Source organism: Perna viridis, chromosome 3, assembly GCF_037379345.1.
Source record: "Perna viridis isolate PV_CMFRI_1.1 ecotype Kerala chromosome 3, ASM3737934v1, whole genome shotgun sequence".
Classification (NCBI taxonomy): domain Eukaryota; kingdom Metazoa; phylum Mollusca; class Bivalvia; order Mytilida; family Mytilidae; genus Perna; species Perna viridis.
In genome coordinates this window covers 58,570,301-58,589,590 of record NC_142447.1, presented here as the reverse complement: position 1 = coordinate 58,589,590, position 19,290 = coordinate 58,570,301, and the positions used below count along the sequence as shown (strand labels likewise).

The 19,290-nt window shown below is 34.2% G+C and overlaps 1 protein-coding gene and 1 pseudogene across 1 annotated transcript; one reads left to right on the top strand and one right to left on the bottom strand.

The window, feature by feature from the left end:
• The first annotated feature begins 2 nt into the window (after positions 1 to 2).
• Positions 3 to 1,017, top strand: LOC148623109 (52 kDa repressor of the inhibitor of the protein kinase-like; annotated as a pseudogene).
• A 4,326-nt stretch (positions 1,018 to 5,343) lies between these two features.
• On the bottom strand, positions 5,344 to 18,007 carry LOC148623108 (ubiquitin-like protein 7). Its single transcript, XM_088573641.1, has 10 exons — positions 17,798 to 18,007; positions 16,033 to 16,152; positions 15,376 to 15,455; positions 15,042 to 15,126; positions 13,049 to 13,106; positions 11,450 to 11,556; positions 10,692 to 10,759; positions 8,961 to 9,056; positions 5,852 to 5,929; positions 5,344 to 5,546 (listed from the first exon to the last, which is right to left on the bottom strand). The coding sequence occupies exons 1-10, from the start codon at positions 17,979 to 17,981 to the stop codon at positions 5,421 to 5,423; spliced, it is 1,002 nt and encodes a 333-aa protein (XP_088429767.1). The 5' UTR covers positions 17,982 to 18,007; the 3' UTR covers positions 5,344 to 5,420.
• Positions 18,008 to 19,290: the final 1,283 nt, after the last annotated feature.

Genomic DNA, 19,290 nt, shown 5'->3' with positions numbered 1-19,290 from the left:
TCATGATTTATTCATATGTCCAGATCTTTAATTGGTCCCCTAGAAGACAGACAATTTTAGAGGACAAGTTGAATGACAGTGAGAGTAAAAGAATGAAGCTGAAAGAATTATGCAGGACACATCAAGTTGAAAGCTATGATGATTTTCCAATATTTTGAGATGTCCTTCCAGCCATTATTGCATCCATGGAAAAGAGTAAAGAGTCCTGTAGCTGTAAGTGATGCACTCACTGGTGTGAGAAGAAACATCGACAACTTCTATGCCAAGTAGTACCAAGAGGTATAAAATGTTGCCGAATCTTTGAATGTGCCTCAGGAAAAACCAAGGAACTGTGGCCATTAGACACAAAGAAGAATGATCTCTAATGAATCAGTTGAGGAATAAAAAAAAAGTTAATTGCTATTCCTCTTTTAGACCACATTCTCATTGAGATGAATAGCAGGTTTGGTGATCTCCAAGTGACAGCTGCTATGGGATTTCAAATGAATATCATTTTGCCACTCGGCTAACTCATCTGACCTGGATTTTTTTTTTTAAGATGATCTACCATCATATGGAACTCTGGAGAATGAAATTCGCATGTGGAAGATGAAATGGAAACACAGTGAAGACCCCCCCCCCACCCCGCGTGTGATGTTCGAACTGCAATACAGGCATGTGACATTAAAACATTTCCCAATATACACAATATTTTGCAGATTTGCGAAATTTTTCCTGTTACATCATGTGAATGTGAGAAGTATTGACGTTCTTAGACTAGTGAAGACTTATTTGAAGTCAACTATGACCAACCAGAGAGCAGCTTCCTAAGTGAAAATATACTCACATAGAAATATAAATGTTGCAGCAAAAGACTTAATCAGAAGGTTTGCCATCAAACATCCCTGACGTATGGCTTTACCAGACATTTTAAGTGATATATCACCAATTGACTCCTTTTGGTATATGAAAACAACATTTATTTTTATTGTGAGAATTAATTTTATTGTACCGTATAGTATGAAAATTGAAACATGAGTTTTTAATTTGTTTGATGAACATGACACAGTAACATATAGAATGACCAAAGATGTCCCAACCCGTCCTCAATGACCAATTCAAAACTACTGACTGATCCACCACTGAGGTTAACTACCATGTAATGTTCCAACAGTTTGGAATGAATGAAACTTAATATGATAGATGCATTAGACATAGTCACTGCTATTTAACATTGAATATGACCACCGTGTACAGACACACAGTTGGGGATATGGACCACCGTGTACAGACACACAGTTGGGGATATGGATACGCGGATACCGGGGATACAAAATCCAGCCGATACGGAAATAGGAAAGGACTTTTAGGTCTTGGTTTAAAAAAAATAAGACAGTTATTTGAACAAGTGATTATTTCACGGAACTCTATGATTATTAAGTGAATGTTACATTGTGTATCTGGGGGTGGAAGCGTTTCCTGAAATGTTGAATATGATCAATGTTCGGAGGGGGGGGGGGGTTCCGTGCGAACATTATACAATGTTTAATTCCCATTCATTTCCCTGTAATTTGTTTCAACAATAATTTATTTAACTTTTATTGAGCCCACTTGAACGATCAAAAACAAAACAAAATTTGAATTCTAAAGCCGTCACTAGACGCAAAAATCCAAATATTGCGTGTGCCGACAGGGGTTACAATTCCTTGTGAAGACAGGGGAGAAGGAATATACCTTAGATATGGCCTTTTATGAGAAACTTCAATACTAAAACCGGAATTTCTGATGCAGCTGGATGGGTGTGCATACACTCTCGAGGGGTCTCTTATTTACTATAGATATTTTGTCATGTACATGTATCACTGGTATTTATTTCCATGAACTGCCTGAACTTTTCACGATTGGTTCCACATCCTTGCTTTTGTAAACCAGCAAGTACCCGTACAGCGTGCAAGATTGAGGGTTTATTTCATGTCTTAGTTTTGTATCTCAGTGTACATTTTTTGTCATTGATCGTTGTCAGTAGCTTCAACATTTCAAAATAACGTTGAAAAAAAAATCGAACTCCATTGGAATTGAACGAGTCATTAGACATGTTCAAAACTTTTGAAATTAAGAGTAAAACTGTACTGGATACTGCTTAATGTAAGTATTGAGTACTAAATACGAAATAATTGGAGTACCGAATTCTATTTTTTTTTCATAAATATAGGGTACGGTACTCACTGTCCGTAGTACCGAGTAGTCCTTAAAATAAGCAAAGTACCCAATATTAAAAGGGGTTTACACCCTCATATGCATGTACGTATGTTTTATAATAGGATACACAAACAATAAAACAAGACCAACCGAAAGCTTTTGCCAAGTGTTGAAAATTACAAAAATTCCATGAAAATAGAAAACTCCGGGCCAATGACTCAAGACATATATATGTATGCTTCTCTTTGCTTTGTATTTAAAGCATCCCCCCTTTACAACAAATTCTGCAATAACAAGAGCAATGCCGAGTTTTGCTTCCCCTCCCCCAGAAATATTTTAAGAACCAATATGGTTCAACAGTTGAACAGTATATCAGGGGTTTGATTTTTAGGTTTTGGAGAGAATAGGAAGGGGCGAAGAAGAAGAGAGGCGATGTGCGATTGGAGGTTTTATGTTTAGGAATACACGGTTGCAGTCTGAATGTAAGATTGGATTTATTTTATGTGGTTAAAGGAAGTGTATTTGGTGCAAGAGGAATATTGTTTTTTGAGAGTTGCAACTTTCCGTAACTGGAAGTTAACTCATTATTGTTGATGATGTTTCTTTGGCGTTTTGACGTATACTTGCCTTAACAGGAAGTATTTGTATTCCGGACAATATGTTCCGAGGTTCCGGACAACGATCCGAGGTTATTGCGAATTATTGACGTTAGTATAACTTGTCTTAACAGGTTGGTTGAAATGGCTTTAAGCTGACGATAGGGTACCAATATCCACACGCAACTCCATTGGAGAGGAGGTAATATAACGATCTCGAAGCAAAGTCAATTTACTGTTGATACCGTTACTTTCGATATATAAAAATAGTTTTGCTTAGTTTTGCAATGAGCATTATGGGGGTGGACAGGGGCGAGAAACAGGAGCAAGGGGGCGAAGAGGAGGGTGCGTGAAGGATTGTTAATGGTAACATACGGCCATTAAGTGACTACCCATGATATAATCTACATATATTCAACCTTCCACCAATTGTTTCGATTACTGTATAATTTGTAAAAATGTAATCTATATGTGATGCAAATCTCGTCCATATTTTGGCTGACTGATTAAGAGACAACAAATGTAAAAGGAAAAAAATATATATCTGTTTACGGTTACATTGATTAAAAAATATGGTAGACAGGTTGGCAAAACTTTATATAAAATTTTCTTGAAATTATTTTATGTAGACCCGAATAGAACGACTCCTAGACTCACAGTGCTTAGCCAGAATCATATTTCGCGACTTGTTTTGGGGTTAAAAATTGCTTATAAAATGGGTAAAGACAGACAGAAGAAATAATATAGGTGGCGTAACCTTAAACAGACATCATCTATGATCTATCTTGATTTATTCCATTCTTCAATGGACGATATCCGTAATGGTATGGCAAATTTAGCAAATAAGAGACCCCTCCAAAGTGTATGCACACCACCAACTAATCAGAAATGTATTGAAGTTTCTAATTAAAGGCCAAAGTTAAGGTAAATTCTTTCTCCCTTATCTGCACAAGGATTTGTACCCCCTGTCGGCACACGCAATACTTTGATTTTTTGCAATTAGTGACGGCTTTAGATTTCCAATTTTGTTTTGTTTTTGTATTAGATCGTTCAAGTGGGATCAATAAAAATTAAATAAATAATAGTTGAAACAAATCACAGAGAAATGAGTGAGAACATTTTGTTATGTTCGCCCCGACTAATTAATATGTTCGACTTTTTGAAACGCTTTCACCACCAGAAACACAATGTAACATGTACTTGATAATCATCGAGTTCCGTGAAATAATTGCTTGTTCAAATAACTATCTCAATTTTTTAAACCAAGACCTAAAAGTCGACTTTCTTGTGTTCGAACCGCCTGGACTTAGTATCCTCGGTATCCACATATCCAAACCCCCAAATGTGTGCATGTACCCGGTGGTGACTGTGGGGTATAAGAATGAAATTGATATGTTAGTGTAATGCAGTGATGCTAATGCAACTATACACTAAATACCATTGACCTAGCATGACTATGACATGTCAAACTGGCCTAGTAAAGAAAACTCAACATTTAAAACTTAAAAAGAAAGTCAATTGACCTTTACTGCAAGGGCATATGCATGTAACAGATATGAAACAATGATGCAGCTGCATACCAAATATGATTACCCTGTATAGAACAAATGATTCATGTTTTACTGACCTAATCGGAAATCTAATCAAGAAAGTTGATAAACAATGATTGTGGGGGCATATGCATGAAATAGATACAACATTGTATTCTGCTGCATACCGAATATGATTGACCTAGCACAAGTGGTTCATGTTTTACTGACCTAATTCGACAACTTAACATTAAAATCTTAACAAGGAAATTCAATATTAAAACTTAACTTTAGGCCTCACCTTAAAGTTGCATACCATTCCAAGGCTTGGAAAATTCTTCAAAAATGTACTTGAACACCAACATTTTTACCTTTTCTGCTAACTGACAGCATGGAGGCAAATTACTCGCACATGTAAACAATATTCATACACTTTTGTAGTAAATTACATATATGGTTTTAAAGTACACATTCTCAGCTTTATTTTGACTACTTTTAATCAGAATACACAAAAATAATGCACTGACAATGCATAGGTCTAGGTTCAGTGTGTTTTTGGTACTACATAGGGGGTGGCCATTTGGCCCGGAAGTGGTTAGTGAGACCTTAAAAACGTAACAAGAAATTTCAAAGTCAATAGATCCTGACTACGGGGGCATATGCATGAAAATGTCATAGAATTGTGATGCAATGATGCTAATGAGACTGTTTACCATTATGAGTGACCTAGCACAATTGATTCATGATAAACTAACCTTATCACAAAATCTTAACATGAACTCCAATGCCAACACCAGAAAAACAATACCTAAGTCTCCCTGTCTTGTGACAGGCAAGACAAAAACAAAGCAAATTATGCATATGTATAATGCTTGATCTACAGAACCTACAACTTGTAGAAAAGAAAACTTAAAAGAAGGTAATTAGTTATACTGAGAACCAATTTCCCCATATTTAAATATTACCCTATATTAAATATGTGTAAAATGTATTTGCAAAATAAATTTATACATACATATACTGGCATATAAAAAAAGAAGTCAATAATAAGATGTATTTCTTTCACTTATAATAAATGAATAATTGAACACAACTAATTTTCATTGTTAAAGTATCTTCAAAAGTGTCCATCTCCAAAGATAAGATCTAGAGCAGCTTGTAGGTCTCCCCCTGTGGCCTGTAAGGCACGTCTGGCTAGAGCCTCATCTGTAATACCCATATCTCTCAGTTGGGATATCTGGTTCTGAATTTAGGAAAATTGATTCAATAAAAACAATTGATATCTTTAACCATAAAATAAAAAAAATCTTCACAATGTTCATCAGAACCAAACCATAAACTAAAGAGTGGTTTTGTCCAGATAGTTGTATTTTACTGATTTGTAATGACTAAATAATCATCTTAGTAGACAGGATGTTATTTATCCAACAAAATTTAATTTAATCAATTTACCAGTTCTTATTTTTTTTTAATTGGAAAAAGAACCACAACAGCATATGTAATGAACAAGTGGTAGTAATTTTTACTGCAAAACACTTTTTTACATACCTCAGAAGGAGCAGGTTGTCTTTGTGCTTGATTTATTGCTTGTGAGAAGAAGTCACTTGTAATGATAGGTGGTCCTCCCTGAAATAAGAATTATGATGTACTATATTGTACTATATCATTTATAAATGCATCAAAGAACCCTGCACTTCCATGTTAAATACAGTTATACTTCTTTTTCCTGTATTATATTTTGTTACATTCTATATGGCAGCTAAACTAGACTATCACTTTTTTTTTCACTCACAACCCATATGGCTAACCTCAATTTAACAAAAGCAAACTTAAATTCCAACAACACAGAAAAAAATTAGTATTATTGCTGTCTTGACTTCTGACCTATTAAATTTGGAATAAATAGGAGTGATCCTTGTCCTTCAATCATACATCCATAGACGTTTCATTATGTTATGTGGCAGCCACATTTTGTAGATGGAAAGACCTAGCAACTTAAGACAGAAGGCTGTAAGGTAAGAAATAACAACTTAGAGACAGAAGGATGGATGGAGAGACCTAACAACTTAGAGACAGAAGGATGGATGGAAGGACCTAGCAACTTAGAGACAGAAGGAAGGATGAAGGGACATAACAACTTAGAAACAGAAGGATGGATGGAGAGACCTAGCAACTTAGAGACAGAAGGAAGGATGAAGGGACATAACAACTTAGAAATGGAAGGATGGATGGAAGGACATAATAACTTAAGAGACAGAAGGATGGATGGAAGGACATAACAACTTAGAGACAGCTGAATAGATGGAAGGACATAACTCAAAGACAGAAGGAAGGATGGAGGGACATAACAACTTAGAGACAGAAGGACAGATGGAAGGACCTAGCAATTTAAAAAGACGGAAGGAAGGATGGAAGGACATAACAACTTAGAGACGGAAGGAAGGATGGAGGGACATAACAACTAAGTGAGAGAAGAAAGGATAAAGGGATATAATATCTTAAGAGACAGAAGGATGGATGGAAGGACCTAGCAACTTAGAGAAAGATAGATGAATTGAAGGATATAACTTAAGATAGAAGGAAGGATGGACGGATAATAGCAACTTAGAGACAGAAGGATAGATGGAAGGACATAACAACTTAGAGACAGCTGGATGGATGGAAGGATATAAATCAAAGACAGAAGGACGGATGGAAAGACTTAGAACTTAAAGAGATGGAAGGAAGGATGGAAAGATATAACAACCTAGAGACAGATGGACGGATGGATGGATGGATGGACATAAATCAAAAACAGAATGAAGGGTGGAAGGACATATCAACTTAGAGATAGAAGGATGGATGAAAGGACATATCAACTTAGAGATAGAAGGAAGGATGGAAGGACATAACAACTTAGAGACAGAAGGAAAATGGAGGGACATAACAACTCAGAGACAGAAGGAACGATGGAGGGACATAGCAACTTAGAGACAGAAGGATGGATGGAAGGACATAATAACTTAAGAGACAGAAGGATGGATGGAAGCACATATCAACTTAGAGACAGAAGGAAGGGTGGAAGGACATAACTTAGAGACAGAAGGAAGGATTGAAGGACATAACAAATTAGAGACGGAAGGAAGGATGGTGGGACATAATAACTTCGAGACAAATGGAAGGATGGAAGAACCTAGCAACTTAGAGAAAGATAGATGGATGGAAGGACATAACTAAGAGACAGAAAGACAAATGGAGGGACATAGCAACTTAAGAGACAGCAGGATTAACGGATGGACATAACAACTTAGAGACGGAAGGAAGGGTGGAGGGACATAACAACTTAAAGATGGAAGGAAGGATGGAGGGACATAGCAAGTAAATGAGAGAAAAGGGTGGAAGGAAAAACACAATTAAAGGACCAGTAGAATTTCATAACATGTTTATACAGTTTATAAGAAAATAGTTCATAAAATCAGTTTATCAAGATAATGAAAATAATGCCAAAAGCAATACATACCCAATCACTAGCTTAAAACCAGCTTTTAGACTCAACTCATTTAATGAAAATTCAAGGACTACAACTCTGCCCAAAATCACCCAATCCAACCAAGCTTGTGTGTAAATATCAAATGGTTGTGACAATTATCAACAGTGTAAACAGAAAAAGTGTGAGATTTCGACTGATAATTGTGTCAAATGAAACATGCTCAGCATATTTAATGCTTCTTGACACATTACCGCAAGAACTTCCCTAACTGCAAATTTATAACTAAACATCAAAGCCTAAAACGAGACCCTAAAATCTTCAGTTCATTTGAAGTCCAAATCCTAAGTTCATTTGCAGAAATAATAGAATATTATTGAGCTAAATAATCGCCATTAACATATTAACAGGTTATAAAAAATGCACTGAATGATATACACTGGAATTACATTTGACTATATTTTCATGTAGTGTTCAGAAACAGTAGGGAAGTTCCATGCATGAACTGTCAACATCAGGTACTTTGATCCTAAAGGATCGAAAACCCAAAACCTTAAGCATTCAGAAAATGTCCATACAGGTGCAATTTCTATGATATTTACTGAGTCCAAGGCATAAAACCTCCTTCTTATAACATAAGCAGACCCATTATACCAAAAGTTATACCACAGCATCTAGTGGAAGTGTGTAGAAGATAAGTTGGAAAACATGTGTGACTGACAGACAGACAGACAGACAGAGTGTTAACTTCTAGTCTCCTTTGGTAAAGCCAGTTAAGAACTTATTTGTATAACTAGCTCTCCTCACAATTCATTCCCCACATACAGTGCATATGATTTCCGAAACATCATTTATTAAAGCAACCAGATCTTTTCATGCATTATAGTTAATAATTAGTGGTATACTATTTCCATATATTTTCATCAATCAAGTTTCACAGGTTGAAACATGTTATGAAGAAAACAAACACCTTCCAATTATCATATGAAATGACAATTTTTCAAAGGTTTCCATTAAGTTGCTTGCAAAAATAACTAAAGCTTTCAAAATCCAAGCTGAAAGCCTGTTTTTATGATGATGTCCATTTTCCATTGTTTATTACAATTATTTAATAAATAAAAAGTAAAACTATCAATTCCTGAGAAGTTTCCAAATCTTTTATAGTTCATTCACTAAACTTTTTTGTTTTACCTGAGGCTGTTGACTGGTACCAGGTGTAGAAGGACCTCCTGCCTGAGCCAAGGCTGCTGCTAGCTGTGCTGCAGTAATACCAACTGGTGTTCCTGCCTATTTAACATGAGTAAGTAAAACCAATAGTAACAGTAATCAATTATATACTAACAAGATACAAACTATAGAGCCTGAATCACTCATCTGGCTTGATAAACAACATTCTATTCTTGTAAAAGCTCCCACTTTTCTCTTGGATAAAAATTCCTAATATTCATACTTAAGGAACAATCACATCAATTAAAAACTGAATTCTGAGAGTACAGTAGTTTCTGAGGAGAAAATATTTTCAGATATAACATTAAAAATAGCGAAAAGACATAAAAGAAAATAACTCCAACATGAGCTAAAAGATTTACAAGAAAATTTTACCACAGACAGATCTCAACACACTGCATATTTTTAACCAATGTCAGAAATTTGCTAAACAAAGTGGTTTTGGAGATATATGCAAAAACTTCTGTCTGATCCCTATGTTCTATTTTTTGTAACAAAGGCCAAGTTTTTCAACAAATCAAAAATCCCCATCCCAGCTTTATGAAGAATACTCTAAGGAACATTCATAACAAGTCTGGTTCTAATGGGTCAATAAGTGTCTGAGAAGAAGTTATTTTTAAAGTAATAACATTGAAAATAGCAACAACAAAAAAAACGTTGAAAAAGGGTGATAACTTCATCATGGCTTGACAGATTTATATGAAAATTTTACCACAGATAGATCTAATAATGCTGATACCTTTTACCATATGTCAGAATTTGGCTAAACCTAAATCTGGCTTAAGCTAACAAAATTTGGTAAAAGTTACAGTTCATAATAACACTAGAAAATGTCTAATATGCCTGTCCCTTTTAAGCTCTTTCTACTTAAAATTAATATTTGTTATCAGACTAATACTGATTAACAGCAAGAGATTATCAGACCATTATAAGAAAATGCCCCAACAATATACATCAATCCACATTGATCTGACATGATAGACTAATAACAAAATCACCCCATTTGCTATCATTAAATAAACTCAAAAATATAAAATCTGAAATTTATAAAAATTGAAGGAGGCTAATACACTAATACATGGAAAAATTCTCCAAAAGTTTTTGTTATAGTCTGTAAATGGGAAATCAACTACCTGGTAATTTTTTCATAAAAACATAAAATCAGAAATTGCTTCAAAATAACAAGAGGCTATCAAGCTGAAAGGAAAATGGATTTTCAAACAATGAAATTAGAACTGTGAATGATTAATAAGTAGTAACTCATACATGGCAACAGTAAAAGTCCATATTTTTTGGTTAATTTGAAAAGAATCTGCTAATTACTTTTCAAGTTATTGCACAGACAAGAGTCAATGTCTGATAAAAAAGTTGTGGTTGTATTAAAAAACATATGGATAGACAGAAAGATGGATGATAAACCGTATAAATGTTTGTCTAAAAAAATTTTTTGAGAATTTACAAATGTCTGGCTAATAATATAGTTGTTTTTATGTGTTTTCTTAGAAAATGCTCAACAAAAATATACTGGTCAGAAAAAAATTCAGAATACCTGACTAAATGTCCAGCAGGTCAAATGCAAACTGTAATGGGTATGAGGTATTTCTTTAACAAGTCATTCTAATTAAACAGATTATCTTAAGAGTTCATTTGGCTTTGTTGTTCAATCAAGGTAAAGTATATCCCTTAGCTACTCACTGAAGTTCCCTGTCTGTTTTGTGGTTCATCTTCATCATCATCAGACATCTGTTCAAATGAATAGGCTCCTAAAATAATTCACAACAGCTTAAACTGGCAATGGTGCAGATTTTAGAATGATGTTGAAGACTCATTAAGCTTGATGAATCCCCTTCCATATATCTTAAAAACTTAAATATATTCAATAAACTCCTTATAACCTTATCTATTCACTATATTTCAAAGTCATCATAGTTCATATCTTCGTGCATGATAACATCATGTTATAGACAATGATTACTAAAGAATTGATAACTTCACAGGCAATTTCAGCTCAGTATCACAATGTCACAATGAGAATAGGAGGAGGATGAGAGATGACAGCATTCTTGACTGTATTCATTGCAAATAAATTGCATAGTTTGGCTGAAGAAACAGGTTGCTACTTTTGTTCCAATTAAATGTATTAAAGAGAACAAGTATATTATGACTTTGATGTTCTGACCTTGTATCTCTGCAAGTGTCAGAAACGACATTGACCTTTAACACCCTGTCACCCTAAAATCTAACTGTGTAAATTACATAGTCTCTGTAACAATGATGTCACATAGCTAAGTTAGAGAATTAACTCTCAGTAATACAAAAAATGTAAACCAATGGACCACGAAGAAATGCTCTCCAAGAAATCCTTGATTTCCTCCAAACATGGAAATTTAAACCCACAATTAATAACTAGAATGTTTATGTCATTTAAAATCTAACATTTATTTTCGCCTTACCTGGTGCCAATCTCTCTACTCCAGTTTCCATCTTAGCACCCTCTTCACACACTGCTGCAGCCACCATCATTGCAGCATGTCCAAAAGATGGATGCTTCTCTAGTATTCTGAAAGTATTTACAGAAAAAATAACTTCCGTTTAACTTCAGCTTAAAATTTTGATTGATTTATTGATTAGATTGATTGTTGTTTAACATGGCAGATATTCCATTTATATTTCATCAACAGCTGCATTGTGATTAAACAATACTATGAATTGGGTTTTAATCAGCTTACAGGTGCTACAGCCCGCAGGAAAGTATGTCACCCCACTCTGACACATTATTCAGAATCTGAGCCAACCAGTCACCACTTTATGTGCAGGGAATAGTGACTGTCAATTAAAATTTGAACTAAAACAGGAAGCTCATTTATAGATTTCAGACAAAAGTTTCACAGTATAAACACTATTCGCTAAGGTGCAAAAATCTATCACAGTTCAAATGTTTTAGCTGTTCAAGAGACAGAATTCATTATTTCTGAGAAAAAAAAAGAATTTATTCCTTTTCATTTAGAGGTTAGATATGTACACTGTGTATGGAGTAATAACCCATCAGTCTGGTTATTGAATTCAATCATTCAATCAACTTTGATCATACAAGGCACTTAATAACTAATATAAGTAGATTTTTGGCCAAATTCAAATAAATTATGTTCACATCAACTGTTTCCTTCAATGTTACCTTGGGGAAAAAAATCCAATTAAGTATCCAAATAATTCTTTTTCATATTTATGGAATGCAAACTATTTTAGAAAGCTTTTGAAAGGGACATGACCCACAAACCCACAGCAACCTGGTTAGGTTTCACTAACTACATTGTACTTCTGGGTGAAATGGCCACCCCACCCCCCATGTAGTACCAAAAACACACTGAACCTAGACCTATGCATTGTAAGTGCATTATTTGTGTGTATTCCGATAAAAATAAGTCAAAATAAAGCTGAGAATGTGTACTTTAAAACCATATATGTAATTTACTACAAAATAGTATGAATATTGTTTACATGTGTGAGTAATTTGCCTCCATGCTGTCAGTTAGCAGAAAAGACAAAAATGTGGATTTTCAGTATTATTTATTCCAGTAAATTTTGTAAAGAATTTCTACAATCATCATATCATTAGCATAACGGATTTGAAAGCCTTATTTTCCCAGCTTTGCAATGGTATGCAACTTTAAGATGTCATTTGTCCTGGGAATTCACAGTGAAACTTTGAAAATTACATTTTTAACATGTAAAGTAATGGATATATTAGAAGTGGTTAGTGAGACCTAAGCAGTCCCATTAGGAAAGGAAGAACAGTAAACAATTTTCTTTGAAACTAAGTATTTTCAAAAGTATCTTAGTACTTACCGCAGCTCCAATGAATGGAATTTTAAAGTTTTAAGTTGACTAATGTCCATTGCTACAATCAGACAGTAAACCAGTCTGTCAAGCTAGAGAGTTACTTCCCTTTGATTAAAAGTCAAAGTCAGGAATATCAAAAGGGACTATTGAAAATTGGTTGATTCATCATTTGTTGCCAATACCGGTAATGGTTTAAAGTCGAATTAACTTACTGTCTTATATTTGAAGGATGAGATAGTATAGCCAGAAGAGCCCGGTCTTGTAGCATAGCTGCAAAAGAAATCAGAAAAACATTTAATTTTAAATACAATACAGAAATTAAGGTGATCAGAACATATACTATTTATAGTACTTAAGTGGAAGGAAAACTGAAGTGGATACCTAGCAGTATGCTGGGATTGTCTTCCCCAAATTCAAACCACACAACTAAAGTGGATGCCTTAGTATCACTAACCACTTCTAATGTTTCCATTACTTTACATGTTAAAAATAGTTATTTTCAAAATTTCAAACTTTCACTGTGAATTCCCAGTACATATTCTCAGCTTTACTTTTACAACTATTGATCAGCATGCACACAAATTGTGCATAGGTCTAGGTTCAGTGTGGTTTTAGTACTACATAGAGAGGTGGGTATTTGACTAGGAAGTGGTAATTGAGACCTAAACATTTTTTTTTATTTCATGAAAGATTGTGGTACTGTGAGTTTAAGACCAAAGTTATCAAAATCAGACATGGCACTACAAAGAAATGGCCAATTTCATATCATGCCCCTTAGTGGTATTTTCCTTAAATTTTTTAATATGACAATTTTAGCTATGTTGTCATACCAATTTAATATCTATGATAATTCAAAGAGCTGTACTAGTTAATATACAAATGATTATTATGAAAAAAGGAAGGATTTCAACAAATATAACCATGCCAATTTCATCTCTGTGTGATTCTTAGTCTATGCATTATGACCATTTGAGTATTTTGAATATTCAAAACAGCGTCGATAGGTATTTCAATGAAGACACCAAGTTTTGAGTCAGATTTACTGATAAAATTCTTATTGCAATCTTGTTTTTCACAATATCTTGCTCAATGCACCTATTAAATTATAGCAAAATTACTAATTTCACTACACTGATTTTATGGGTAAATGAAATAATGACCAGGAAAGGCAATTTACATCAAAATATGCATTTTTCTGAAACATTCCATAATTAAACTTATTGTCTCACTAACCACCTCTAACATTGCCATTATTTTACATTTTAATTAAGTAATTTTCAAAGTTTCACTGTAAATTCCCAGGGCAGATGACATCTTAAAGTTGCATACCACTGTGAAGCATGGAAAATATGGCTTTCAAAATCATTATGCTAATGGTACAATGATCATAGAAAATGTTCACAAAATTTACTTGAATAACTAATACTCAAAATTCCCATTTTTACCTTTTCTGCTAACTGGCAGCATGGAGGCAAATTACTCACACTGTGAACAATATTCATTCACTTTTATAGTAAATTACAAATATGATTTTAAAGTACACATTCTCAGCTTAGTTTTGACTACTCTAGATCAGTTGAGCTAATAAAATGTACTCCAACTTAGAGATGGTTTCAGTATAGTTATCTTCATATCTTCCCTTACATTTAAAATCTTGAAACACTGTGAGCAAGCCCACAAAGAGAATACCCCCTGCTTCAAATGGACTTCAATGTAAAACACTTGTTGGATTATCTCCTTCATGCACGACTCCATATGACACCCAACCTACCAATAAAATTGCAGCAAATTCACTTCAGCAGTTTAAGTGGAGATTTTAACAGGTGAAACTCTTAATTTAGATTATCTCCCTTTGGAGTTATCAGTAATTTTATGCCCTCGTGCACATCTATATATGATACCCAAAATTCCTATAAAATTTAATCAAAATCTCTCGAGTGGTTTAGGAGTTTCACATATGAGGTTTTAACATGTAAAAGCCTTAATTTAGATTATGTCCCTTTGGAGTCATCTGACAGTTATTATATTTACTCATGCACATCTACATATTATACCTAAGCTTCCTATAAAATTTCACCAAAATCGATTGATTGGTTAAGGAAATGTGCTTACAAGAAACTATATAAAAATATAACTTTGTAATACAGCAAAGATCTCTTCTATGTTTTTTTTAAAAAGTATGATACTGCATCATTTGCATCTAACCTATGGCAACTGGATCATTTTCTAAGCCTGGGGATGCAGCTATAATGTTCTCTAAAGTTTCTGGATTATTTATCATCTTCTCAACCTGCAAAAAAAAAACAATACATCTCTTAACTATAAAAACTACAGCAAAAGGTCTGTGTAATAATGAAAGGAGACTTCGAAAGTAAATGTGTATAAAACTAGACAAAGGTGACCAATGAATTCTATTTTTTAGAACACTGTAAAACAAACTGTTTATGGATTTTTGTAACAAACATATATGTATGTATTTGGTATACAACTGAAATGAACTTTAATTTTCTAGAACAATTATTTGCTAGTAAATACTTACGATAGTGGGATAATCTTGTGTAAGTAAAGCAGATTTTACCATGGTTGTCAGCTGTCGAACATCAACATCAGAAGAAATATCTATAAAAATTCAACACGAAGACGTTAACTGAGAAATGCTAAGTGTTTAAACATTTTGCTACATGTATATACAAGCAATGTGTTGTTAGACCTAGTTTCAAAATCATTCAGATCTACAATTGACTTTTGAATGCTAATGTGATAGTATTTCATAGCGGTGCAACTTGATACAAACAGAGGTCATGACATGAAAAGTTGGGGCAAGAAAACCCCCAATACAACCACAACCTTCCTTTTCAGTATGAACCTGGTGGTACATAGTTCAACCAAGATCAATGAAATAATAATGTAAATTCAGAAGTTGATGCAGGTACTAATCTTTGCAATTGTGCCATTTAATTGCAATTTTAACCCAAAAAAAATTCTCCATCAGTAATGTTAAAATCTACAATGCAATGTTCTTTATTGCAATTCCAAATCAGATGCATTTTTCACAAAAAAGAAAAAACAAAATAATATCAGTATTCCGGCTTTCACACAAAAACTGAGCGTATACGGTTAACAACCATAAAATGGACGACTTCAGCATACTAGTCAATACAAAAAAACCAATGAAATAAAGTGTCAAAATACCAGCCTTGTCCATTATCTCTTTCTAAAGGTTGTTTCTTCAGAACAAAAACAGTGACTCCAGGTTTTAAACCAGCATTCTCTAAGACTTGGTCATCTTGTAGTTTCTTCCCGCAATAGATCAGTTCTTAAATGAAATAAATGGTACTGACATTGTAACTAGAGGTTCTAAAGAACCTGAATCGCTCACTTATCTCGAAAGCAACATTCTATTTTTTTTCTTTCTTGGATAAAAATTCCTAACGCTTATACCTAATCAGGAAAAATCATATCAGTTTTTATTACTCATGCATATTATTATTAAATTCTGTCCATTAGTCTGGAGGAGAAATTTTTTTAAAGTAATAACATTAAAATGTATTGCAGCAAAAAGATGTTGAAAAAAGGCAGTAACTCCAACATGGATTGACAGATTTACATGCAAATCTCACCACAGATTGAGCTCATCATGCTGAACATTCCATCCATGACAGAATTGAACTAACCATGTCAGTTTTGGAGATATATGCAAAAAACTTCTGTCTAACCCATATGTCCTATTTTTAGTAACGGTGGCTATGTTTTTCAAGGGATCAAAAATCCCCTCATCACAGTTCTATGAAGTATACACTAAGGAACATTCATACCATGTTTGGTTCAGAGGAGGAGATTTTATAAAGACACAACAATATCCAGAGACATAATACACACATATATATTTATAAGTTATAAGCTCCCAGGTGACCGTCTAAGGTCATTTAGACAGTCAGTAGATTCTGTTAGAGGGTTAGGCATTAGCATAATTCCTCCTACAGATCTACTGGCTGTCTAAATAATCATAGATGGTTACTGGAGCTTATAACATTTTTGTACAATTTTGCTTACCTTTAATTATGGGGAAATAAATTGTAAATATTTCTTCAAAGTTATTCGGAACTCATACTAGGTAAAAAAATTTTTTGTCTTGGTATCAAATTATCGAAATGCACACACTGGCCGGTGGCATGATTGAACCATCTTTGTCACATAATTCAAGTCAAATTGTTTTGAACATGCACACTTAGTGAGCGTCGTTTCATTTATTGAGCTACAAAATGTATATTAAGTCTCAACATCATTGTCAAATTATTGAATAATAGACTGATTCTGCAACTATTGTTATCATTGGTAGATGGATTTTCCTTTTATGTCATTTGCATATTGTTCATTCAAATATTTTCATCAATGGCTGATTAGTTTTCAATGCATCATCTTCATTTGCATATTGCTGCTTCGGTTATTTTGAAAAATAGACATGATAGAGTTGCTATATGTAAAATTATAATTTGTGCTCATTCTCTGATAAATGAAAGGGGAAGATATTTAAACATCATTAAAACAGAAAGGTATTGTACCTTATGAAATCAAATTACACTGAAAATGAAAAACATTTTCTTTTTTTTTCATATAAAACTAATGTAATATTAAAAGTAGATTGACTGTTTATAAAACAATAACACTTATAAAATACATATATAAAATTGATTTCATCTTTCATCTCAAAATTGTTTATGTTCCAAATATGTTCATGAATCGTGTGTTATATATTGTCAATTATAACTGTTCTAGTGATGTTCTGTACAATGTTTGTTGTCATAGTTTGTGCTACTCCTTCAACGTAAGAGGTTGGAATTCCGTTCCTCCATACCCCAACTTGGCACCAAGTCAGAAAATAGCTTGCTAGAATAGCTGGAGTAAGTTTGTGCCAATAGTATACTTATTGAATTGATTTGAGTGAATATTTGGAACATTACCAATATCAGATGGTGGTAAATTTATTAGCTTGGTTACTTCTTCTTTTAAATTTGATGAATTTCCCTTTAAGTTTACAAAATTAAGCACGAGTCTGTCGCTTTTTCCGTGAACAACACGATTACAGATCCTCAAGGAGGCCATAATGACGAACAGACTGTTTCCTTTCACATAACTACTAATCATCCATAGCTCTTTGATAAGAATACATCTAAATTAAATATGTCAAATTCGGAAAAGTACCGAAATATCCATGTTCTAAGCGTAATCAAGGGAACCAATGTTCTAGTGGTAATCAAAAGAATGTAATCCAGGGACAAAGACCAGACATAAAAAAAACAGACATACACAACAAAGAATATAAAGTAACTAAAATAAAACATACAAAGAAACAAAAGTAAATGAGCAACTCGGACTCTACTAAAAACTGGGAGCATGGACAAGGTGCACCAGTAGGGTAAGCGTCCTCTGCTTTCGAGAAAGACGCCCCGAGTTGCTCATAAAAGTCAAGTCCGGGGTAGTCGGAATATGATGGAAAACTATGATACGCTGAACAAATCAGTTTTCATGGCGCAGATGGATACATCGTAACCAGGGGCGTAGCTGCATATACGCAAATACGCAATTGCGTACTTTCGGAAAAAGTAACAAAAATAAAAACACACATTTTAAAGATGATATAAAGGTTATTTATCACATATGCATACCATGAACGTGGTATAGGCTCTGAAAAACTGGCTCCAAAATCGTTAAAATTCAGGAGTTTCCCTCAGGGCTTTGCCTTGCCGGACTCACTGGGGCCTTGAGCGCGCCCCCCCCCAAGACCCCTCGCCGTAATTTGGGTACAACTAAAACAGGCCTAGCTACGCCCCTGGTAACGATCCACGATTACATGATAATGGCCATAAAAAACGTCTGTAGTGATGACTTCAATCTTGTAGCAACATAACCCTGTTATAGAAGCCTACTTGTTAGAATTTTAGCGCGAAACATTAAGTCTGCGTAGTTTCAGCAAGCTCTGGCATAACGTATAAGTTGTGATATGAACACTCCATATGCAGGTGCTGACGGGATGTTGCCACAGATGAAAGGAAAGTTGACAATTCTGAATGAAAAGTCATCACCTTCGTCGTAAAGTTTGGTCAATAGCTTTCCCTTACCATCGATTTCTAAGTGTAAGTCAAGATATGAGGCTGACTTCACAGTGTCTGTAGTATCCTTTATTTCAAGTTCTTTGTGGTAGATGCGATGTATCAAATCCCTGAAATTAGGATTGTTTAAAGAATAAACGTCATCTATATAGCGGAAACTGAGATTAAAGGATCTAGCTAAATGACATTCTTTCTTTCAGATCAGATCAGCTATAAAGTTAGCCTCATACGAGTGAAAGAATGGGTCAGCAAGTAGAGGAGCACAATGTGTTCCCATTGGAATGCCGACCGTTTGTTGGAAAATGCATCCACCTCACTGGAAACACATATGTTGTCGATTAAAA